The 26,172-nt window shown below is 42.9% G+C and overlaps 1 protein-coding gene across 1 annotated transcript; it reads left to right on the top strand.

Moving 5' to 3' along the window:
• The first annotated feature begins 1,106 nt into the window (after positions 1-1,106).
• Positions 1,107-25,517, top strand: LOC137792107 (retinal guanylyl cyclase 2-like). Its single transcript, XM_068587570.1, has 24 exons — positions 1,107-1,160; positions 3,318-3,559; positions 3,757-3,987; positions 4,648-4,803; positions 4,908-5,050; positions 6,345-6,500; positions 7,461-7,610; positions 8,803-9,022; positions 9,228-9,303; positions 9,400-9,484; positions 13,592-13,708; positions 13,870-13,953; positions 15,986-16,162; positions 21,487-21,640; positions 21,876-22,019; positions 22,249-22,397; positions 22,534-22,697; positions 23,183-23,306; positions 23,380-23,448; positions 23,585-23,759; positions 23,949-24,047; positions 24,133-24,218; positions 24,877-24,962; positions 25,143-25,517. The coding sequence occupies exons 2-24, from the start codon at positions 3,319-3,321 to the stop codon at positions 25,228-25,230; spliced, it is 3,174 nt and encodes a 1,057-aa protein (XP_068443671.1). The 5' UTR covers positions 1,107-1,160; position 3,318; the 3' UTR covers positions 25,231-25,517.
• Positions 25,518-26,172: the final 655 nt, after the last annotated feature.

Raw genomic sequence — 26,172 nt, 5'->3', positions numbered from 1 at the left:
CACTGGAGACCTTAAACACTGTAGTCCTTAAACACTGGAGACCTTAAACACTGTAGTTTTTAAACACTGTAGTTTTTAAACACTGGAGACCTTAAACACTGGAGACCTTAAACACTGGAGACCTTAAACACTGTAGTTTTTAAACACTGGAGACCTTAAACACTGTAGTTTTTAAACACTGTAGACCTTAAACACTGTAGACCTGAAACACTGTAGACCTTAAACACTGGAGACCTTAAACACTGGAGACCTTAAACACTGTAGTTTTTAAACACTGGAGACCTTAAACACTGTAGTTTTTAAACACTGTAGACCTGAAACACTGTAGACCTGAAACACTGTAGACCTTAAACACTGGAGACCTTAAACACTGGAGACCTGAAACACGGTAGTCCTTAAACACTGTAGTCCTTAAACACTGTAGACCTGAAACACTGTCGTCCTTAAAGGTTATGGTGGTTCTGTCGGTAATGTGGCATCTCCAATGTGCCTGAAAACACTGCAGAACACTGAACGATGATGGACTTTGACTTATCCGTCCACAGGTAGACTATCTGCGGCGTTAGGGTAACCCTACCTTCACCCTCTCACCTGGATCAGGGTAACCCTACCTTCACCCTCTCACCTGGGTCAGGGTTACCCTACCTTCATCACCCTCTCACCTGGGTCAGGGTTACCATACCTTCACCCTCTCACCTGGGTCAGGGTTACCCTACCTTCATCACCCTCTCACCTGGGTTAGCGTTACCCTACCTTCATCACCCTCTCACCTGGGTTAGCGTTACCCTACCCAGGTGAGAGGATGATGAATCTTTCTGAGGTCATTACATCAAACTTAACATTTCCTGACTGATGACTTCAACAGGTAAGGACACACACACACACACACACACACACACACACACACACACACACACAGTAAGACATCCTCTCATTACAGTCGTAACTGAAGCCAAACTTCCTCCTGAACTCTAAACAAGATTAGACTAATCTGTGATGTCTCTCTCTCTCTCTCTCTCTCTCTCTCTCTCTCTCTCTCTCTCTCTCTCTCTCTCTCTCTCGTTCGACCTGACATCAGCTCTTTCTGCAGTTCAGCGTCTGAAGGAATTTTGTTTATCGATTGAAAACGTTTTGTTTGCAGATGAATCTTTGAGTCAAAGGTAAATACTTTGTGTGAAAGAGTATTGATGCTTTCTGTTTGCCTATCGGTGGTTTGGCTTGTGTCTGTTTAATGAGTGACGTGCCATCAATGTATAGTTTGTTAGTTATGTCAGATGTAGTTTTATACCTACAGGTGCTTTGTCCACCCCAATTTGTTTTATGTATTTAGTCAAACTGAAGATAGAAATAATCAAGTTGTATCTAATTATTATCGTATTGTGTAATCATATGGTGAAAAGACTCAAAATGACAGAACGAGCAATTTGACCTTAGTTTTAAATCAGCCAATCAAGGAGCTGCAGTTTTGTTCTGACAAAAGGAATTTACAGCTTTCAGGTGTGTGTAGTGTATTTTGGTCAGATTAAAGATGTCAACTGAAGCTCGGATTTCACCTTGAAACTCTTTAACGAGGAAATCTGATGAACAGTTTTATCTGAAGATCTGACTGAATATGTACATTGTTATAGGTGGAAAAGGTGTACTCTGCAAAGTACCCAGCTTTCCTCGAGTCTCTGGTTGAGGACTCTTCAAGGCTCAAGTGGGCGATGGAGAAACCCGGAGGGGGTGGGGAGACCTGATCTGAGCCTCAGTGGTGCTTTGTTGGACTTCTGGGTGAGTCATGGATTTGACATAAGTGGACTTGGGACCAGAACATCGGCCAACGATTGTATCTCAACTTTGTGGTCGTTTCATCAGATCTGCAGTCGTAGGTCTCGGACACTTTGGAGAAGAGAGAACGGTTCTGAGCTATTACACTTAACGGGTAATACCGAAGCGCGTGGTCAGCTGTGGAGCTGTTGAAATCATCGCTATTGGTAGAAATCCAAGAATGCCAGAGCAGGTTCATTTCTGTATTTATTGTTACAGGATACAGCAACAAACTAAAAAACAGCTAACCAACCCAACTATCAGACCTTCTCTAGTCACCCACATCTTCATCTTCACCACCTGCATCTGTAACTTACCCAGTGACAGTCCATATCCTCAGTAATCAAGTTCACCACAACCAAACTTAGACGCATTTGGACGTATGCAGACATTTGGTATCGACAACAAAGCACCACTTGGGTTACGATCAGTTCTCCGGGTTTCGCCATTGTTATCTACCTCAGCGTTGAAGTCCCCCACCTGAACTATAGTTCTGAGTTGATGCCTTTGCAGAACGCCTTCATGGACTCTGGGTCAGCGTTAGGAGCCCCAAGCTGCTGTTTGGTGAAAGAGCACAAACAACATTAGAGGTTTCCTCTCAGCAACATACAGTCACTTAAAAACAAGCTTTACTGTGACATCATCACCTGACACACCTGTACCTTGTCGAGGTCGCTGGTCGTTAAGGTGTCAGTCAGAGTTGTAGTCTGAAACAATATGAGGTCATTTACAGCAAACGGGCATCAGGGTTACAAATCAAAAGCCTCACCTGCAGCATGTTGTACGTTGCACGCTCCACCCGACCAGAGGTGGACCACTCCAGCATATCTGTATCATGGACCGCAGTCACCCGAGGTCCAGGTGACACTTTACGCCACCTCACCTGGATCCTGCTGCTTGGGGTTAGGGTTATTGATTGTGGCATTTAAAAAATTGTGATCTCAGTATTGACCAAATAATATTTTCAAAGCAACCATCAGATTATGAAATACATGGGTCAGACTTCAATTTACATATTGATGTGATGTCATCGCACAGCTGGGTGATGTCATCGAGTAAGTGATGTTCAGCTTGATGTTGGTGTATAGTGATGGTATGTCTTTCCCTCCCTCTCAGCTTGTGTTAAGAGCGTTAGCAATGTTGCTATACTTAGCGATCCTAACGCTCTTTAGCATTAGCTAATAATGTCAGTCAGCATTATCGTGATTTAGAGGTCAGGGGTCACTGGAGTCAGCTGGGTTCACACACTGTGATTGGTCGGCGCTTGAGACGAGACAAAAAGGGTTGGGGTTAAACTTAGTCTCAAACTGTACGAATGTAGAAATATAACAGTTTGAGTTTCTGGATGTCACTCACGTCACTTTATCATCAAACACTGGCATCATCTAAACGAACCACTTAGAAACATTTCACTCTAGACTCTGTTTGAGTTGAATCATTTAATTTCATCTCTGAACTGAAATTATACGTCTGAATTTAATAAACATCTATTTCTTTTCTGAATATAGGATGCAGCTTCCCAAGTGGTTGCTCGGGGTGTGGCTGTGGTTGCTCTGTATTACTGAGATCTGGACAGCGACCTTTAAGCTGGCCCTGATAGGTCCGTGGTCATGTGACCCCATGTTCTCCCGGGCAATGCCGACCGCGGCGGCGAACCTGGCATTGTCGCGGTTACGGAGCGACGTCAGTCTGAGCAGAGGATACTGGTATGACATCAAACTACTGGATGAGGACTGCTCTGCCTCCAAAGGTTCGCTAACCAATCAACTAACGAAGAGTTCCTCCATTAAACATGAGCACAAATATTCAAGACAATGTAATAGATTGTGATTTTAAATGTTCATTTAAGCTATTCTAGATCAACTGTAAGAAACATTCCCATTTAATCCACCGAATCCTATTTGTCTCATTAAAGGTTTTATCACCTATTCTTTGGTTTTCTTTCAGCTCTGACAGAACTCGGAAACATGGAGGGTTATGGCCACGCCTACATTGGACTCTTTAACCCTGCCCTCTGTCATGCTGCGTCCTTATTGGCTCAGCACTGGGAGGCGGGGCTTGCCTCTCCGGGCTGTCTGGATGCTGATTGGCCTAACCTGGCCCCCGTCACTCCTCCCAGCAAAGTCCTGTTCACTGTGCTCAGATTCTTCCGCTGGGCTCACGTCGCTGTCATCTCAGGTGAGTGTGTGACGTCGCCACAGGAGGTGATGTCACTGCAAGGTGCCAGCCAGTGGTAGAACTCTCAGAACGTATACTAATACAACCCCAACATACAATTTCCAAAGAGAATGCCACTGAAAGGCAGTGAAAAGCCAATTAAAGAGTTATGGCGATATCCATTTTGCATGTCACTTTCTGTCGCCGGCGACTGCATCCGTACTAAAAGGGTTAACCTTGTTTGATCCTAACCTCCTGACCTTGTTTGACCCTAACCTCCTAACCTTGACCTTGTTTGACCCCAACCCGCTAACCTTGACCTTGTTTGACCCCAACCCGCTAACCTTGACCTTGTTTGACCCCAACCCGCTAACCTTGACCTTGTTTGACCCTAACGTTTGACCCCAACCCGCTGACCTTGTTTGACCCCAACCCGCTAACCTTGACCTTGTGTGACACCAACCCGCTAACCTTGACCTTGTTTGACACCAACCCGCTAACCTTGTTTGACCCCAACCCGCTAACCTTGACCTTGTTTGACACCAACCCGCTAACCTTGTTTGACCCCAACCCGCTAACCTTGACCTTGTTTGACACCAGCCCGCTAACCTTGACCTTGTTTGACCCTAACGTTTGACCCCAACCCGCTAACCTTGACCTTGTTTGACCCTCGCCTATCAGCACCCTCTGACCTCTGGGAGAGCACCGGACAGGAAGTGGCCTCGGCTCTGCGGGCTCTGGGCCTGCCCATCGGTCCAGTGGTCACCATGAAAACAAAGAACAAGGGTGGACCCCGGCAGGCGCTCAAATCGATCAGAGAGGCCGACGGAGTGAAAGGTCAGAGTTGAAAGATGACCTGTTGTTTTTGTTTAACTGTGTTTTGTGAACAAAAAAACAAAGATAAATACATCATTCATAAACTGCTGTACTTTATTTCTCAGTGGTGATAATGTGCATGAGCTCTGTCCTGATTGGTGGAGAGGATCAGAGAGAGCTCCTATTGGCTGCCCTAGACATGGGGATGGTTTCCACTGGTTATGTGTTTATTCCTTACGATGCCCTGCTGTATGCCATGCCGTACCAGGTAGGGTGAAATTAATATATATGTATTTTATATAGTTTACGCAGTTATACGACACAAAGCCATCTGAATATGAATATAACTGTAGTTTGTATACAATTAGACTATAAATAGTAATCCTGAACTGAATATTAGAACGAGCTGAAATAATCATGACATCACACCTGGCTGCTGTCACTCAGACCTTTACGTATGACATCACACCTGGCTGCTGTCACTCAGACCTTTACGTATGACATCACACCTGGCTGCTGTCACTCAGACCTTTACGTATGACATCACACTTGGCTGCTGTCACTCAGACCTTTACGTATGACATCACACTTGGCTGCTGTCACTCAGACCTTTATGTATGACATCACACCTGGCTGCTGTCACTCAGACCTTTACGTATGACATCACACTTGGCTGCTGTCACTCAGACCTTTATGTATGACATCACACCTGGCTGCTGTCACTCAGACCTTTACGTATGACATCACACTTGGCTGCTGTCACTCAGACCTTTACGTATGACATCACACTTGGCTGCTGTCACTCAGACCTTTATGTATGACATCACACCTGGCTGCTGTCACTCAGACCTTTACGTATGACATCACACTTGGCTGCTGTCACTCAGACTTTTACATATGTGATATTACAATTTATGTGTGTGGAGTTGAGCTATGTTCTCTGCTGCGAGGTGGTTCCTGAACTGGGTTTCATGACACACCAGTCTACCCAGTCTACCCAGTCTACTGACGGGACGAAAGGATTTCTTTATGGCCCAAGGGTCTAGATATATTGGTGTAGATATATTGGTGTAGATATATTGGTGTAGATATATTGGTGTAGATGTCGTGGTGTCGATGTATTGGTTTAGATATAGTGAGTAGATGTCGTGGTTTAGATATATTGGTTTAGATATAGTGAGTAGATGTCGTGGTGTAGATGATGTGGTGTAGATGTCGTGGTGTAGATGTCGTGGTTTAGAAATAGTGAGTAGATGTCGTGGTTTAGATATATTGGTTTAGATATAGTGAGTAGATGTAGTGGTGTAGATGTCGTGGTTTAGAAATAGTGAGTAGATGTCGTGGTTTAGATATATTGGTTTAGATATAGTGAGTAGATGTCGTGGTGTAGATGTCGTGGTGTAGATGTAGTGGTGTAGATGTAGTGGTTTAGATATAGTGGTGTAGATTTATTGGTTTAGATATATTTGTATTATTAATCCTCAGAGTTCAAACCTTTGACCTCAAACAGTGAGTTCTCCTTCAGAATACATTATGCTTGTTTTGGTCCTCTGTCCAATCAGGACGCAGCGTTCCCTCAGCTGACCAATAGCACGCAGCTTCGTCACGCCTACAGCGCTGTGCTGACCGTTACCATGGCGTCCGATCAGAGCTTCTACCAAGCCTTCCGTCAGGCGCAAAAGAACCGCGAGATCCGGTCAGCTGTGGCCGCGACTGAGGTACACAACATGTACATAACATGTACACAACTACTACACAACATGTACACAACTACTACTCACTAACACTCAAAAGAACCGAAAGATCCGGTCATCTGTGGCCGCGACTGAGGTACACAACATGTACATAACATGTACACAACTACTACTCACTAACACTCAAAAGAACCGAAAGATCCGGTCATCTGTGGCAGCGACTGAGGTACACAACATGTACACAACATGTACACAACTACTACTCACTAACACTCAAAAGAACCGAAAGATCCGGTCATCTGTGGCCGCGACTGAGGTACACAACATGTACATAACATGTACACAACTACTACTCACTAACACTCAAAAGAACCGAAAGATCCGGTCAGCTGTGGCAGCGACTGAGGTACACAACATGTACATAACATGTACACAACTACTACACAACATGTACACAACTACTACTCACTAACACTCAAAAGAACCGAAAGATCCGGTCAGCTGTGGCAGCGACTGAGGTACTACACAAATACTACACAACATGTACGACACAAATACTACACAACATGTACGACACAAATACTACACAACATGTACGACACAAATACTACACAACATGTACGACACAACTACTACACAACATGTACATGACTACTACACAACATGTACACATGTACATCTTTAATATGATGTACTACATCTTTAACATGATGTACTACATCTTTAACATGATGTACTACATCTTTAACATGATGTACTACATCTTTAACATGATGTACTACATCTTCAACATGATGTACTACATCTTTAATATGATGTACTACATCTTTAACATGATGTACTACATCTTTAACATGATGTACTACATCTTTAACATGATGTACTACATCTTTAACATGATGTACTACATCTTTAACATGATGTACTACATCTTTAACATGATGTACTACATCTTTAACATGATGTACTACATTTGGTCTACAGGTGTCTCCGGTCTTTGGGACCATCTTCAACATGGTGTACTACATTGCTAAAGCAGTGGAGGAGCGTCGTCAGGCAGGGGGCGGGCATTGGGTGACAGGCAATCAGCTCATCCAATCAGATGGAGGCTTTGATTTCCAGGGCTTCAATCAGGTGAGAAACTTTTTAACATTTAAGAAAACAAATACATTCAAACTATTTGTTATACAACTTATTCATTGAATGTTTGTGACCTGAAACGTATATAAATACTATACAAGACACAGCTTTTTGAAGAGTTAATTGGGCTGAATTTCAAACATCACAACTGGAGACTTGACTGATTTAAACTATTTATTACCTAAAAGATAAGCGCCCTGTTGGTCTAGTAACTTGGGATGTCAAGGTTGGTATGTGTGAACATGGACGTAGTCTCTGTCCGTCTCCATCTTTTCAGTGAAGAGAGAATAAAATGACCAGACATAATGTGGGTGTGGCCAGCTGAGACCACACCCTACATTAGGTACATGAGGTCCATGGAAATCACTATATTTTCAAACCTTTAGTGGACGTTTGAAGAATTGCCGGTTTCGTAGCTCATTTTTTTCAGCGATACCAGCTTGAGAACTAGATAGGATTAATTAAGAAAAACATTATTTCACATTAATGACGCATGTGTTGAAAGTGACCATGGACTCAAAAAGGTTTTTGATTGCTTTGAGGCAATAATTATGGCAGGTTCTTCTAGGTTATAAAAGTATGATACACTGCCCCGATTTGAGTAGCTTTTACCCGACAATGCAAGAGATCTCCCTTAGTCGCGATAAAAAACGCAATATTTAATTGTATGCTGAAGTTTTGCTTGATGTGGGGTGTGTCGTTTCTGTCCAAGTAGACTTGGCTTAAGTCTGTTTTACTGCCCCCTCTGCTGGTTATCATACATATTCATTATTACAGTACTGGCGAAGGAGAGCGTGGAGTCGTGTGCTGCTCTACACTTTCTTCTTACTTATTTTCTTGAACCCATCAGTCTCATATAGTTTGATGTCAACAGGTGATGTGAGGCCGTGTCCACTTTCTTTGTGTCGGTGTTTTCAGAATGGAGTGTTTTTTTTTTTTTTTTAGTAAAACAAATGAACAGAACCAGCCTATAATGTTGGGTGATATTGAGAAGACGTATATCTAAAATGTATGAAATTCAAAACAAAATATTCCATGTAATACTAATGAAATTAGTAAATAATAATACATTTACATCATTAGTCACATGATGAACCAATGAGGGGGACAATGTGGAGGAGGATGTTGTCAGTTGCAGGATGTTGTCAGTTGCACTTCCATCACCTCGTCTCTTGTATTTCCTCAGGTGTTGTTTGGAGGTAGAGAGGGGCGTGGCCTTGTAGCCGGGTATGTGGTGCTAAACAGCGATGGCGACCAACTCGTGCCGACGCACTCACTCGCTCCAACACACACAGACGGGACGGTGGGCGGCCTGAGACCTCTGAGTCGCTCCTTCGTCTTCCCCGGAGGAAAACCCCCCACCGCCAGCTTCTGTTGGTTCAGTCCACACGAGGCCTGCAGCGGGGGTGTGTTCACTGGTCTATGTCGAGGGTGGGATGTTTGTGTATCATAGATTCAGTCCAGAGGAGGCCTGCAACGGGGTGTTCACTGGCCTACAAGGAGGGTGGGACGTTTGTATCAGCTTTATGTGATGGGGCGTTCAAGTGCAGCTCAAGATGTCATGGTGACTAAAAGCAGGACGTGAAACTTTTACTTCTGTGTTTTCTGCAGGTTTTGACCCAGTGAACATGTTCTTTGTCCTCCTGTTGTTTTGTGGTTTGACTGGAGCAGTGATCTACTGGGTCAGGTAACACGATGATGATGACATTATTTATATTAACAACAATGATGAAAATATGAATAATAACACTGATGATGAGATAATTATGTTATGTGTGTACAGGAAGTACAAGAAAACGGCAAACAACACAAAACTCATCCTGACTCTGGATGACATCGTCTTTATCGATACTCAAGTCAGCAGGAAGGTAGGATGCACTTTACTTCTCAAAAGTACCATTAACGTATATTTATACTGTGACCGGTACAAGTACTTCACACTGGAGCATAAGCACTTAAGAGTACAAATAATTAACCTATAGACTGATACTGGTACTAGTACTTCTAACTTGAGTGCAAGTACTTAACCTTGTACTGTAAATGGTGGTTCGGCCCAGGCAAGAGGAGGGAAAAGGGTTAGTAACTCCTCTCAACCCTTATCAAAGAGTTAGTAACTCCTCTCAACCCTTATCAAAGAGTTAGTAACTCCTCAACCCTTATCAAAGAGTTAGTAACTCCTCAACCCTTATCAAAGAGTTAGTAACTACTCAGCCCTTATCAAAGAGTTAGTAACTCCTCTCAACCCTTATCAAAGAGTTAGTAACTCCTCAGCCCTTATTAAAGAGTTAGTAACTCCTCTCAACCCTTATCAAAGAGTTAGTAACTCCTCTCAACCCTTATCAAAGAGTTAGTAACTCCTCTCAACTCTTATCAAAGAGTTAGTAACTCCTCTCAACCCTTATCAAAGAGTTAGTAACTCCTCAACCCTTATCAAAGAGTTAGTAACTCCTCAACCCTTATCAAAGAGTTAGTAACTCCTCAACCCTTATCAAAGAGTTAGTAACTACTCAGCCCTTATCAAAGAGTTAGTAACTCCTCTCAACCCTTATCAAAGAGTTAGTAACTCCTCAGCCCTTATTAAAGAGTTAGTAACTCCTCTCAACCCTTATCAAAGAGTTAGTAACTCCTCTCAACCCTTATCAAAGAGTTAGTAACTCCTCTCAACCCTTATCAAAGAGTTAGTAACTCCTCAGCCCTTATTAAAGAGTTAGTAACTCCTCTCAACCCTTATCAAAGAGTTAGTAACTCCTCTCAACCCTTATCAAAGAGTTAGTAACTCCTCAACCCTTATCAAAGAGTTAGTAACTCCTCAACCCTTATCAAAGAGTTGGTAACTCCTCAACCGTTATCAAAGGGTTAGTAACTCCTCAACCCTTATCAAAGAGTTAGTAACTCCTCAGCCCTTATCAAAGAGTTAGTAACTCCTCAGCCCTTATCAAAGAGTTAGTAACTCCTCAACCCTTATCAAAGAGTTAGTAACTCCTCAGCCCTTATCAAAGGGTTAGTAACTCCTCAGCCCTTATCAAAGGGTTAGTAACTCCTCAACCCTTATCAAAGAGTTAGTAACTCCTCAACCCTTATCAAAGAGTTAGTAACTCATCAGCCCTTATCAAAGAGTTAGTAACTCCTCAGCCCTTATCAAAGAGTTAGTAACTCCTCAACCCTTATCAAAGAGTTAGTAACTCCTCTCAACCCTTATCAAAGGGTTAGTAACTCCTCTCAACCCTTATCAAAGGGTTAGTAACTCCTCTCAACCCTTATCAAAGGGTTAGTAACTCCTCTCAACCCTTATCAAAGGGTTAGTAACTCCTCTCAACCCTTATCAAAGGGTTAGTAACTCCTCTCAACCCTTATCAAAGGGTTAGTAACTCCTCTCAACCCTTATCAAAGGGTTAGTAACTCCTCAACCCTTATCAAAGGGTTAGTAACTCCTCAACCCTTATCAAAGGGTTAGTAACTCCTCTCAACCCTTATCAAAGAGTTAGTAACTCCTCAACCCTTATCAAAGGGTTAGTAACTCCTCTCAACCCTTATCAAAGAGTTAGTAACTCCTCAACCCTTATCAAAGGGTTAGTAACTCCTCTCAACCCTTATCAAAGAGTTAGTAACTCCTCAACCCTTATCAAAGAGTTAGTAACTACTCAGCCCTTATCAAAGAGTTAGTAACTCCTCTCAACCCTTATCAAAGAGTTAGTAACTCCTCAGCCCTTAATAAAGAGTTAGTAACTCCTCTCAACCCTTATCAAAGAGTTAGTAACTCCTCTCAACCCTTATCAAAGAGTTAGTAACTCCTCTCAACCCTTATCAAAGAGTTAGTAACTCCTCTCAACCCTTATCAAAGAGTTAGTAACTCCTCAGCCCTTATTAAAGAGTTAGTAACTCCTCTCAACCCTTATCAAAGAGTTAGTAACTCCTCAACCCTTATCAAAGAGTTAGTAACTCCTCAACCCTTATCAAAGAGTTAGTAACTCCTCAACCCTTATCAAAGAGTTAGTAACTCCTCAACCCTTATCAAAGAGTTAGTAACTCCTCAACCCTTATCAAAGAGTTAGTAACTCCTCAACCCTTATCAAAGGGTTAGTAACTCCTCTCAACCCTTATCAAAGAGTTAGTAACTCCTCAGCCCTTATCAAAGAGTTAGTAACTCCTCAGCCCTTATCAAAGAGTTAGTAACTCCTCAGCCCTTATCAAAGAGTTAGTAACTCCTCTCAACCCTTATCAAAGAGTTAGTAACTCCTCTCAACCCTTATCAAAGAGTTAGTAACTCCTCAGCCCTTATCAAAGAGTTAGTAACTCCTCAGCCCTTATCAAAGGGTTAGTAACTCCTCAGCCCTTATCAAAGGGTTAGTAACTCCTCAGCCCTTATCAAAGGGTTAGTAACTCCTCAACCCTTATCAAAGAGTTAGTAACTCCTCAGCCCTTATCAAAGAGTTAGTAACTCCTCAGCCCTTATCAAAGAGTTAGTAACTCCTCAACCCTTATCAAAGAGTTAGTAACTCCTCTCAACCCTTATCAAAGGGTTAGTAACTCCTCAACCCTTATCAAAGAGTTAGTAACTCCTCTCAACCCTTATCAAAGGGTTAGTAACTCCTCTCAACCCTTATCAAAGGGTTAGTAACTCCTCTCAACCCTTATCAAAGGGTTAGTAACTCCTCAACCCTTATCAAAGGGTTAGTAACTCCTCTCAACCCTTATCAAAGAGTTAGTAACTCCTCAACCCTTATCAAAGGGTTAGTAACTCCTCAGCCCTTATCAAAGGGTTAGTAACTCCTCAGCCCTTATCAAAGGGTTAGTAACTCCTCAGCCCTTATCAAAGGGTTAGTAACTCCTCAGCCCTTATCAAAGGGTTAGTAACTCCTCAGCCCTTATCAAAGGGTTAGTAACTCCTCTCAACCCTTATCAAAGGGTTAGTAACTCCTCTCAACCCTTATCAAAGGGTTAGTAACTCCTCTCAACCCTTATCAAAGGGTTAGTAACTCCTCTCAACCCTTATCAAAGGGTTAGTAACTCCTCTCAACCCTTATCAAAGGGTTAGTAACTCCTCTCAACCCTTATCAAAGGGTTAGTAACTCCTCTCAACCCTTATCAAAGGGTTAGTAACTCCTCTCAACCCTTATCAAAGGGTTAGTAACTCCTCTCAACCCTTATCAAAGGGTTAGTAACTCCTCAACCCTTATCAAAGGGTTAGTAACTCCTCAACCCTTATCAAACGAGTACGTATTTCATCTATTCCTTCTCTCTGCCTATTGACACCTCGTCATTATAGACAAACACTGCAAAAGTCGTCTTTTGTCTTCTGCTCTGTGCCCCACCCACAGACACACACAGACACACACCCACAGACACACCCCCCTCTTTTTCTTCAAGGGTCATTCCTAAATCCTGTCTGAGGTCCACCACAGGAGAGTTTTTTGCCTTATCTGGTAACACTGCCTGCTGTGTCCTACTACACAGGAGAGCATATACAATACCCATAATATAGAAAAGATTATACGACATAGCAATGTATTGTGTCCTATGCATTTTATGTTTCAATTACAAAATATAATTGAACTAAAACAGTGGTTGAACTAAAAAAATAAAAGGTTACATGTTATAGTAGTTATACTTTTTTCCTTTCATACTTCCACGATCTCTTAACAACCTAAATACTGGTACTAGTACTTCTCACCGTAGCACAAGTACTTAACCTAAATACTGCTACTGGTACTAGTACTTCTCACCGTAGCACAAGTACTTAACCTAAATACTGCTACTGGTACTAGTACTTCTCACCGTAGCACAAGTACTTAACCTAAATACTGCTACTGGTACTAGTACTTCTCACCGTAGCACAAGTACTTAACCTAAATACTGCTACTGGTACTAGTACTTCTCACCGTAGCACAAGTACTTAACCTAAAGACTGCTACTGGTACTAGTACTTACTTTTCACAAGGCATTACAAGTATTTGACTGAGTTGTTGTTTTTGTAGAAACTGAATGACGAGTCCATCATGAGGAGTCTACTGGAAGTCAAAACGCCGTTTCGGTCGATTGCTAGAAGTTACATCCTGACAACACCTGAGAGCTCCAATGTAGGAATACTGGAGGTACACCTGCTTTCCTACCCGTCTATTTACCTGTACCATCTATTTACCTGTACTGCCCGTTTACCTTTACCTGTTAACATATGTCTCTCTCTGTCAGTTAACATGTACCTCTACTTATCTGTCTGTTTGATTTACTGACTCTCTGGTTATATTTTTACCAGGGCGACTGGGTTTGGCTGAAAAAGATTCCCATTGAAAAGTCGATAACAGCTGTCAATCAAAACACCCAAAATCTGTTCAGCCAGGTATGATGAACAGTACACTGTAGATACACTATTCCTACATGTAGACTACATTTAATTTAGCTGACGCTTTTATCCAAAGCAACTTACAATAAGTGCATCAGTAAGAGACATTTAAGAGCTACTAAAGAGCTGCTACTGCGCTACCTTCTTTATTCAAGATGTAGTTGAAAAAGATGTGTTTTTAGTTCATGTGGAAGATGTAGAGACTTCCTGTTGTCCTGATGTCAATGAGGAGCTCGTTCCACCATCGAGGAGCCAGGAAGCAAACAGTTGTGACTTTGAGTGTTTAGCTCGTAGTGACGGAGCTACAAGCTGATTGGTTGAAGCCGAGGGCGTGAACGAGCTGGGCTGTGCGGTTTTACCATGTTCTGGATGTAGACTGGACCCGATCTGTTCGTAGCACAGTATGCAAGTACCAATGTCTTGAAGCGGATGCTGTGGCCACGGTAACCAGTGAAGAGCAGTAGTGAGGGTGAACTTCTGGAGCTGAAGATCAGTCGAGCTGCTGCGTTCTGGAGGAGCTGCAGAGGTGGAATGGCGTAAGCAGGTCGACCTGCAGGATGAGGTACAGGAGTCTAGATGATCAGAGCCTGGACCACAAGTACCAGAACCTGAGCCAGAACCACCTGGACCAGAATCACCTGGACTAGAACCTGAGCCAGAACCTGAGCCGCCTTCTGAGTGAGGAGACCTATTTTGTTGTGTAGCATGGACCTACAGAGTGTTGTGTAGCATGGACCTATAGGATGTTGTGTAGCATGGGCCTATAGGATGTTGTGTAGCATGGGCCTATAGGATGTTGTGTAGCATGGGCCTATAGGATGTTGTGTAGCATGGACCTATAGGATGTTGTGTAGCATGGACCTATAGGATGTTGTGTAGCATGGACCTATAGGATGTTGTGTAGCATGGACCTACAGAGTGTTGTGTAGCATGGACCTACAGAGTGTTGTGTAGCATGGATCTACAGAGTGTTGTGTAGCATGGACCTATAGGATGTTGTGTAGCATGGGCCTATAGGATGTTGTGTAGCATGGGCCTATAGGATGTTGTGTAGCATGGGCCTATAGGATGTTGTGTAGCATGGGCCTATAGGATGTTGTGTAGCATGGGCCTATAGGATGTTGTGTAGCATGGGCCTATAGGATGTTGTGTAGCATAGGCCTATAGGATGTTGTGTAGCATGGACCTATAGGATGTTGTGTAGCATGGACCTACAGAGTGTTGTGTAGCATGGACCTATAGGATGTTGTGTAGCATGGGCCTATAGGATGTTGTGTAGCATGGGCCTATAGGATGTTGTGTAGCATGGGCCTATAGGATGTTGTGTAGCATGGGCCTATAGGATGTTGTGTAGCATGGGCCTATAGGATGTTGTGTAGCATGGGCCTATAGGATGTTGTGTAGCATGGGCCTATAGGATGTTGTGTAGCATGGGCCTATAGGATGTTGTGTAGCATGGGCCTATAGGATGTTGTGTAGCATGGGCCTATAGGATGTTGTGTAGCATGGGCCTATAGGATGTTGTGTAGCATGGGCCTACAGAGTGTTGTGTAGCATGGACCTACAGAGTGTTGTGTAGCATGGACCTACAGAGTGTTGTGTAGCATGGACCTATAGGATGTTGTGTAGCATGGACCTTCAGGAACATGTTGTGATGTTGGCAGTCAGGGAGAGTTGACTGTCGAGTCACACAAGGTTCTTGGCCGTCAGGGTCAACACTGAGTTGTTGGTCGTAGTGAGGCCACAGTGAGGTCACAGTGAGGCCATAGTGAGGTCACAATGAGGTCATAGTGAGGTCGTGGGTGGCAGAGCCTTTTCCTGGAAGGAGAAGTCGTTCAGCCTTGTCAGGTTCAGGTGCTGTGTGACTTCCTCTGAGAGATGTCACACAGCAGAGATTATTATTATTGTGACTCTGTATTTTGGTCTGATCTTCCTTTTGAGGTGAAATGTGATATGAGCACCTGAATAATGATATGCAGCGGTAATTTAATGTATATTAATGTTATATTTTCTTCTCCCCTTTCTCCAGTTGAGGGAGATGCGACATGAGAATATGAACCTCTACGTGGGTTTGTTTGTGGATTCTGAGATGTTCGCTCTGGTGGTTGAACACTGTCCTCGAGGAAGTCTGGCCGACCTGCTGGCCGACAGCGAAATGAGGCTGGACTGGATGTTCAAGTCTTCTCTGCTAACGGACCTCATCAAGGTGCTGCTTGGATACTTATACTACTATAGTCCTACTGTTACTACTACTGTTACTGCTACCGTTACTACTACTGTTACTAATACTGTTACTACTGTTGCTGCTACTGTTACTACTACTGTTACTACTGTTGCTGCTACTGTTACTACTACTGTTACTACTGTTGCTGCTACTGTTACTACTACTGTTACTACTACTGTTACTACTACTACTGTTACTACTACTGTTACTACTACTACTACTGTTACTACTTCTGTTACTGCTACCGTTACTACTACTGTTACTACTGTTGCTGCTACTGTTACTACTACTGCTACTGTTACTACTACTGTTACTGCTACCGTTACTACTACTGTTACTACTACTGTTACTACTGTTACTGCTACTGTTACTACTGTTACTACTACTGTTACTAATACTGTTACTACTGTTGCTGCTACTGTTACTACTACTGTTACTACTGTTGCTGCTACTGTTACTACTACTGTTACTACTGTTGCTGCTACTGTTACTACTACTGTTACTACTACTGTTACTACTACTACTGTTACTACTACTGTTACTACTACTACTGTTACTACTTCTGTTACTGCTACCGTTACTACTACTGTTACTACTGTTGCTGCTACTGTTACTACTACTGCTACTGTTACTACTACTGTTACTACTACTGTTACTGCTACCGTTACTACTACTGTTACTACTACTGTTACTACTGTTACTGCTACTGTTACTACTGTTACTACTACTGTTACTACTACTGTTACTACTTCTGTTACTGCTACCGTTACTACTACTGTTACTACTGTTACTGTTACTACTACTGTTACTGTTACTACTACTGCTACCGTTACTGTTACTACTACTGTTACTACTGTTACTACTACTGTTACTACTGTTACTGTTACTACTACTACTGTTACTACTACTGTTTCTGTTACTACTACTGCTACCGTTACTGCTACCGTTACAGCTACTGTTACTACTTCTGTTACTGCTACCGTTACTGCTACTTTTACTACTGTTGCTGCTACTGTTACTACTACTGTTACTGCTACTGTTACTACTGTTGCTGCTACTGTTGCTGCTACTGTTACTGCTACTGTTACTGCTACTGTTACTACTGTTACTGCTACTGTTGCTGCTACTGTTGCTGCTACTGTTACTGCTACTGTTGCTGCTACTGTTACTGCTACTGTTACTACTGTTGCTGCTACTGTTACTACTACTGTTGCTGCTACTGTTACTACTACTGTTGCTGCTACTGTTACTACTACTGTTGCTGCTACTGTTACTACTACTGTTACTACTGTTACTACTGTTGCTGCTACTGTTACTACTACTGTTGCTGCTACTGTTACTGCTACTGTTACTACTGTTGCTGCTACTGTTGCTGCTACTGTTACTGCTACTGTTACTGCTACTGTTACTACTGTTGCTGCTACTGTTGCTGCTACTGTTACTGCTACTGTTACTGCTACTGTTACTACTGTTGCTGCTACTGTTACTGCTACTGTTACTACTGTTGCTGCTACTGTTACTGTTACTACTGTTACTACTGTTGCTGCTACTGTTACTACTGTTGCTGCTACTGTTACTGCTACTGTTACTACTGTTACTGCTACTGTTACTACTACTGTTACTACTGTTGCTGCTACTATTACTGCTACTGTTACTACTGTTACTGCTACTGTTACTGCTACTGTTACTACTGTTGCTGCTACTGTTACTGCTACTGTTACTACTACTGTTACTACTGTTGCTGCTACTGTTACTACTACTGTTACTACTACTGTTACTACTGTTGCTGCTACTGTTACTACTGTTGCTGCTACTGTTACTGCTACTGTTACTACTACTGTTACTACTGTTGCTGCTACTGTTACTACTACTGTTACTACTGTTACTGCTACTGTTACTACTGTTGCTGCTACTGTTACTGCTACTGTTACTACTACTGTTACTACTGTTACTGCTACTGTTACTACTACTGTTACTACTGTTGCTGCTACTGTTACTGCTACTGTTACTACTACTGTTACTACTGTTGCTGCTACTGTTACTACTACTGTTACTACTGTTACTGCTACTGTTACTACTGTTGCTGCTACTGTTACTGCTACTGTTACTAATACTGTTACTACTGTTGCTGCTACTGTTACTGTTACTACTGTTGCTGCTACTGTTACTGTTACTACTGTTACTACTGTTGCTGCTACTGTTACTACTGTTGCTGCTACTGTTACTGCTACTGTTACTACTGTTACTGCTACTGTTACTACTACTGTTACTACTGTTGCTGCTACTATTACTGCTACTGTTACTACTGTTACTGCTACTGTTACTGCTACTGTTACTACTGTTACTGCTACTGTTACTGCTACTGTTACTACTGTTGTTACTACTACTGTTACTACTACTACTGTTACTACTACTGTTACTACTACTACTGTTACTACTTCTGTTACTGCTACCGTTACTACTACTGTTACTACTGTTGCTGCTACTGTTACTACTACTGCTACTGTTACTACTACTGTTACTACTACTGTTACTGCTACCGTTACTACTACTGTTACTACTACTGTTACTACTGTTACTGCTACTGTTACTACTGTTACTACTACTGTTACTACTACTGTTACTACTTCTGTTACTGCTACCGTTACTACTACTGTTACTACTGTTACTGTTACTACTACTGTTACTGTTACTACTACTGCTACCGTTACTGTTACTACTACTGTTACTACTGTTACTACTACTGTTACTACTGTTACTGTTACTACTACTACTGTTACTACTACTGTTTCTGTTACTACTACTGCTACCGTTACTGCTACCGTTACAGCTACTGTTACTACTTCTGTTACTGCTACCGTTACTGCTACTTTTACTACTGTTGCTGCTACTGTTACTGCTACTGTTACTACTGTTGCTGCTACTGTTGCTGCTACTGTTACTGCTACTGTTACTACTGTTACTGCTACTGTTGCTGCTACTGTTGCTGCTACTGTTACTGCTACTGTTGCTGCTACTGTTACTGCTACTGTTACTACTGTTGCTGCTACTGTTACTACTACTGTTGCTGCTACTGTTACTACTACTGTTGCTGCTACTGTTACTACTACTGTTGCTGCTACTGTTACTACTACTGTTACTACTGTTACTACTGTTGCTGCTACTGTTACTACTACTGTTGCTGCTACTGTTACTGCTACTGTTACTACTGTTGCTGCTACTGTTGCTGCTACTGTTACTGCTACTGTTACTGCTACTGTTACTACTGTTGCTGCTACTGTTACTGCTACTGTTACTGCTACTGTTACTGCTACTGTTACTACTGTTGCTGCTACTGTTACTGCTACTGTTACTACTGTTGCTGCTACTGTTACTGTTACTACTGTTACTACTGTTGCTGCTACTGTTACTACTGTTGCTGCTACTGTTACTGCTACTGTTACTACTGTTACTGCTACTGTTACTACTACTGTTACTACTGTTGCTGCTACTATTACTGCTACTGTTACTACTGTTACTGCTACTGTTACTGCTACTGTTACTACTGTTGCTGCTACTGTTACTGCTACTGTTACTACTACTGTTACTACTGTTGCTGCTACTGTTACTACTACTGTTACTACTACTGTTACTACTGTTGCTGCTACTGTTACTACTGTTGCTGCTACTGTTACTGCTACTGTTACTACTACTGTTACTACTACTGTTACTACTGTTGCTGCTACTGTTACTACTACTGTTACTACTGTTACTGCTACTGTTACTACTGTTGCTGCTACTGTTACTGCTACTGTTACTGCTACTGTTACTACTGTTACTGCTACTGTTACTACTACTGTTACTACTGTTGCTGCTACTGTTACTGCTACTGTTACTACTACTGTTACTACTGTTGCTGCTACTGTTACTACTACTGTTACTACTGTTACTGCTACTGTTACTACTGTTGCTGCTACTGTTACTGCTACTGTTACTAATACTGTTACTACTGTTGCTGCTACTGTTACTGTTACTACTGTTGCTGCTACTGTTACTACTACTGTTACTACTGTTACTACTGTTGCTGCTACTGTTACTACTACTGTTGCTGCTACTGTTACTGCTACTGTTACTACTGTTGCTGCTACTGTTGCTGCTACTGTTACTGCTACTGTTACTACTGTTGCTGCTACTGTTACTGCTACTGTTACTGCTACTGTTACTGCTACTGTTACTACTGTTGCTGCTACTGTTACTGCTACTGTTACTACTGTTGCTGCTACTGTTACTGTTACTACTGTTACTACTGTTGCTGCTACTGTTACTACTGTTGCTGCTACTGTTACTGCTACTGTTACTACTGTTACTGCTACTGTTACTACTACTGTTACTACTGTTGCTGCTACTATTACTGCTACTGTTACTACTGTTACTGCTACTGTTACTGCTACTGTTACTACTGTTGCTGCTACTGTTACTGCTACTGTTACTACTACTGTTACTACTGTTGCTGCTACTGTTACTACTACTGTTACTACTACTGTTACTACTGTTGCTGCTACTGTTACTACTGTTGCTGCTACTGTTACTGCTACTGTTACTACTACTGTTACTACTACTGTTACTACTGTTGCTGCTACTGTTACTACTACTGTTACTACTGTTACTGCTACTGTTACTACTGTTGCTGCTACTGTTACTGCTACTGTTACTGCTACTGTTACTACTGTTACTGCTACTGTTACTACTACTGTTACTACTGTTGCTGCTACTGTTACTGCTACTGTTACTACTACTGTTACTACTGTTGCTGCTACTGTTACTACTACTGTTACTACTGTTACTGCTACTGTTACTACTGTTGCTGCTACTGTTACTGCTACTGTTACTAATACTGTTACTACTGTTGCTGCTACTGTTACTGTTACTACTGTTGCTGCTACTGTTACTGTTACTACTGTTACTACTGTTGCTGCTACTGTTACTACTGTTGCTGCTACTGTTACTGCTACTGTTACTACTGTTACTGCTACTGTTACTACTACTGTTACTACTGTTGCTGCTACTATTACTGCTACTGTTACTACTGTTACTGCTACTGTTACTGCTACTGTTACTACTGTTACTGCTACTGTTACTGCTACTGTTACTACTGTTGCTGCTACTATTACTGCTACTGTTACTACTGTTACTGCTACTGTTACTGCTACTGTTACTGCTACTGTTACTACTACTGTTACTACTGTTACTGCTACTGTTACTGCTGTTGCTGCTACTACTACTATTACGACTACGACTACTTCTGCTCCTAATTTGTTCTGTTTCAGGGAATGAAGTACCTTCATCTACGAGGTTTGAGTCACGGTCGTCTAAAGTCCACAAACTGTTTAGTCGATGGACGCTTCGTTCTGAAAGTCACAGACTACGGACTTCCCATGATCCTTCACTCTCAGAACATCATCCTTCCTGAGGACCCACAAGGTAAAACGTTTGGAGAGTTTTCTCTTTAGAAAACTAAAACATGGAGCTGAAGCTTTGTTTCTAGATTGCATTTCACAGATTATTTCTGAAACGGTTAATCCTGCTTCACCAACTATATGAAGCCTGTCAAAGGTTCTATAGACACAGTCTACCTGTCTGACTCCCTTCCTGTCTGTCTGTCTCCCTTCCTGTCTGTCTCCCTACCTGTCTGTCTCCCTACCTGTCTGTCTCTCAGAGCTGCTGTGGACTGCTCCGGAGCTCTTGAGCAAGCCGGTGCGAGGAGGTTCGTTTTCTGGAGACGTCTTTAGTTTCTCCATCATCATACAGGAAGTGATCTCACGAACATTGCCATACGCCATGATGGACATGCCCGCCCACGGTGAGACAGGACATATGTCTGACCAACTGTCTATCTGTCTGTCTGTGTACCTGTCTGTCTCTCAGAGATAGTGGACCGTCTGAAGCACCCTCCTCCTCTCTGCAGACCACCTGTCTGTCTGTGTACCTGTCTGTCTCTCAGAGATAGTGGACCGTCTGAAGCACCCTCCTCCTCTCTGCAGACCACCTGTCTGACCACCTGTCTGTCTGTGCACCTGTCTGTCTCTCAGAGATAGTGGACCGTCTGAAGCACCCTCCTCCTCTCTGCAGACCACTAGTTTCAGTGGATGAAGCTCCTGCCGAGTGTCTCGGTCTGATGAACGAATGTTGGAATGAAGATCCAAGTAAGAGGCCGAGCTTCGATGACATTTTCAAACAGGTGAGAGGGGCTCACCAATGCCACCTGCTGGCTCATGTCTGCAACTGTCACTATATGTTTGACTATCATTCTTTCAGTTTTTAAAGCAGGAAGCGTTTGAGCTCTTCAGACATGCGTTTGTACTTTGCGTTTTCAGTTTCGAGGCATTAACAGAGGGAAGAGGGCAAACATCATCGACTCAATGCTGCGGATGTTGGAGCAATACAGTTCAAACCTCGAGGATTTGATCAGAGAACGAACAGATGAACTGGAGGTTGAGAGAAACAAGACAGATAAGCTGATCGGACAGCTTCTGCCCAAGTAAGACTCATCTTCTGTCAAACTAACATAATAAAGGGCAAGTTTCTGGTTCATTGTTTGCAACACACCACAGAAGCGATCACTGGAACGATGTCACACATCCTGAATGGCTGCTATGCTGACAAAGGACTCAGGGCATGATAGAGAAGTCACTTGTTAAAGGACTTTTCAAATCCTTCTCCACTCAGTGAAACTGTACAAGCTTTCCCGTGTCAAACTTTCCAAGTTTCATCAAAGCAGTACAAATCCAGGTACCTGTTCACAGCTGTCTGACACACCAGATGATGTCGTGGTCAATGAAGAGTCACAAAGTGTTTTAGATCTGCACCTTTGACCTTGAGGAGGAAACCACTCTGACAGAAGTCTTTACAAGCCAACCTCTCCTCTCATTGGCAGTTGCTGTATGAATGCGGGTTGCTGCTACTTTCATTGCTGAGAACTGAGTAAAGAGCTTTATTCTACGGCTTCGTCAATGTGTGTTTCAGGTCTGTGGCCCAGGCGCTGAAGAAAGGGAAGGCGGTCCAACCGGAACATTATTCAGACTGCACACTTTACTTTAGTGACATCGTTGGATTTACGACCATCTCCGCTCTGAGTGAACCCATCGAGGTACAAACCCTTCAAACAGCCTGCCGCTTCTCTCTGTCCACCGTTGTTAACGTGTGTGTGTGTCTGCGCTCAGGTGGTTGACCTTCTGAATGACCTCTACACCATGTTCGATGCCATCATTGCTACTCATGATGTCTACAAGGTAGAAACAGTTTCACTTAAAAAAATGAATGTTTACCGTTATGTTGCCGGTTAAATGAATGAGATCATCAGTAAAGGTATCATGTGAATAAATGCCATGCCAAAGTTGCTGTTCTTTGTGGGCGTTCTGTCTGCAGGTAGAAACTATCGGAGACGCCTACATGGTGGCTTCAGGTGTTCCCAACAGAAATGGTAATCGACACGCAGGTGAAGTGGCCAACATGTCTTTGGACATCCTGCACTCGATAGCAGCTTTTAAGATCAAACACATGCCTGAGATCAAAGTCAAAATCCGCATCGGACTTCACTCAGGTACACACAAACGCTAACCCACGCACTAATGCTACAGCTGTAAAACAAAAAATGGATTCAGAACAAGATTTTTAGTTCAGTAAACTTCTCTTTCACCGTGGGAACAACCACAAACTTGCTCCTCTGAGAGAAGTGTGCTAAAAGGAAAGTAGTTGACCAAAGATCTGAGAGCCTCTGCTGTGTCTCCAGGTGCGTTGGTAGCAGGTGTCGTCGGCCACACGATGCCCAGGTACTGTCTCTTTGGAGACACGGTGACCACGGCGTCACACATGGAGGCCAGCGGACTGCGTATGTAGACAACTGTGCAACCAATGAAAGTGTTCATCCAATCAGTGGCTCGTATTCTGCATTCATCTTGTATTTGTGGCTCCAGCCTACAGGATACACATCAGTCTGAGTACAGTGAAGGTCCTGACCAGCCTCAAAGTGGGATACCACATAGACACCAGAAAGGCACAGGTACGCTCACCTGTTAGGCTGCTAGGTAAACCCTAACCCGTTTAGGTTAACAGATGTTTTTATTAGATTCATACTTGTATGAAGTATTTTTCCTTTCAATCCGGTTGTGAAATATCAGTTTATGATGTCAACGGTCAGAAAAACTTCCATAAAACCAAATGTTAAACGTGAGACACTCCATGACCACGAGGTCTTTATCGTCTCCATGACCACGAGGTCTTTATCGTCTCCATGAGCACGAGGTCTTTATCGTCTCCATGACCACGAGGTCTTTATCGTCTCCATGAGCACGAGGTCTTTATCGTCTCCATGAGCACGAGGTCTTTATCGTCTCCATGACCACGAGGTCTTTATCGTCTCCATGACCACGAGGTCTTTATCGTCTCCATGAGCACGAGGTCTTTATCGTCTCCATGAGCACGAGGTCTTTATCGTCTCCATGAGCACGAGGTCTTTATCGTCTCCATGAGCACGAGGTCTTTATCATCTGGTTGTCTCTCAGCTGTCAGACACGTTGTTGCTCTAAAACATCTGGATCTTTCTTCGCTCCACATCTTCAGGACGTTCTCAGTAACTTTTTCCAGCTTCTCAACTGATCGACAGTTTAAACGATTTCTATGTTTGAAATGTAAAATCTGATGAAATGTTTGTGTCGCAGGTGAAGGGCACCGTGGACACGTACTGGTTGATGGGTCGAGAGGGTTTTGATAAACCTCTTCCTGTCCCTCCAGACCTCATCGGAGGGTGAGAACACACGCACACACACATGTGCGCACGCACGCACGCACGCACGCACGCACGCGCGCACGCACGCACGCACGCGCGCACACGCGCACGCTAGCTGTGTAGTAAGTAAATGGATACCTGTGTCTCTTTGTCTCTCACCTGTCTGTCTCACCTGTCTGTCTCACCTGTCTCTCTCAGGGCCAGTAATCATGGGATCAGTCTGGATGAGATTCCTGTTGAAAGAAGACAAAAGTTTCTAGACCGACAAAAGAATGCAAAGAAATGATGCCAATGTCTGCAAACATATTTATTGTATATACATTAACACACTCACTCACTCACACACACACACACACACACACACACACACACACACACACACACACACACTACCTCAAGGACTGGATTGGTCTGTGAGAACTTTTCAGCTGAACCTCGTGAATCTTAAAGTGCTGAACGGATAAATTCCACTTCCTGTTTGTCTACAAAGAGCCGATAAAAGAAGGAAGTGTCGTCCTGACAGCATTGTTTTGCTTTGACGCCAGACTTTGGTGCCAGTTCTGTGGAAGTTAATGTGGTTTTATGGAAAGTTCCACTTTAAATCTGTGTTCCCCCTTGACTGAAAAAAGCTTCCATCGAATAAAATAAATGTTACGGGACGAAGACTGTTGGTTTTGTTTTTTCAGATGTGGTTATGTGTTAGACAACATGAAAGAATGTGTGTTAGGTTACATGAAAGAATGTGTTAGGTTATGTGAAATAATATGTGTTAGACAACATGAAAGCATGTGTGTTCGGTTACATGAAAGTACTCCTGAATCTCCCCACGTTGGCCCGACGGCTCGGCAGGTGAATGGAGACTCACGTTGTTCATCAAAACCTCCTCTGTGGACCTCTTCAGCCAGCGGGACGTATTCATGAGGGGATGAGATCAGGTGGCGTGGACGGATACAAGATGCTACAGATCTACAGGTAAGATTCACTTACACTAAAGTTAAAGTCTTTTCCTTCCGCTTTAAACGACCTGAACAGAGTATGATGTTAACTTTCCTTCTTATTATATCTCACGTAAACCTCCATCTTCCTCTTCTCACTAGACATTATTTCCTCTGTCTTATTTTAGTGCTGGTGAGTTTAAACATGTCATAGTTGTTCATCTTCGCTGCAATAGTTTCCCAAATATGACCTCCCTTTTGAAATGCAGAGTGCTGATGCTCCTCTCAGAGCT

Source organism: Clinocottus analis, unplaced genomic scaffold, assembly GCF_023055335.1.
Source record: "Clinocottus analis isolate CAN_PGR_092001 unplaced genomic scaffold, fCliAna1.0.p SCAF_21, whole genome shotgun sequence".
NCBI lineage: Eukaryota > Metazoa > Chordata > Actinopteri > Perciformes > Cottidae > Clinocottus > Clinocottus analis.
Note: the sequence above shows the minus strand (reverse complement) of the source record. Positions and strands in the feature narration are given on the sequence as shown.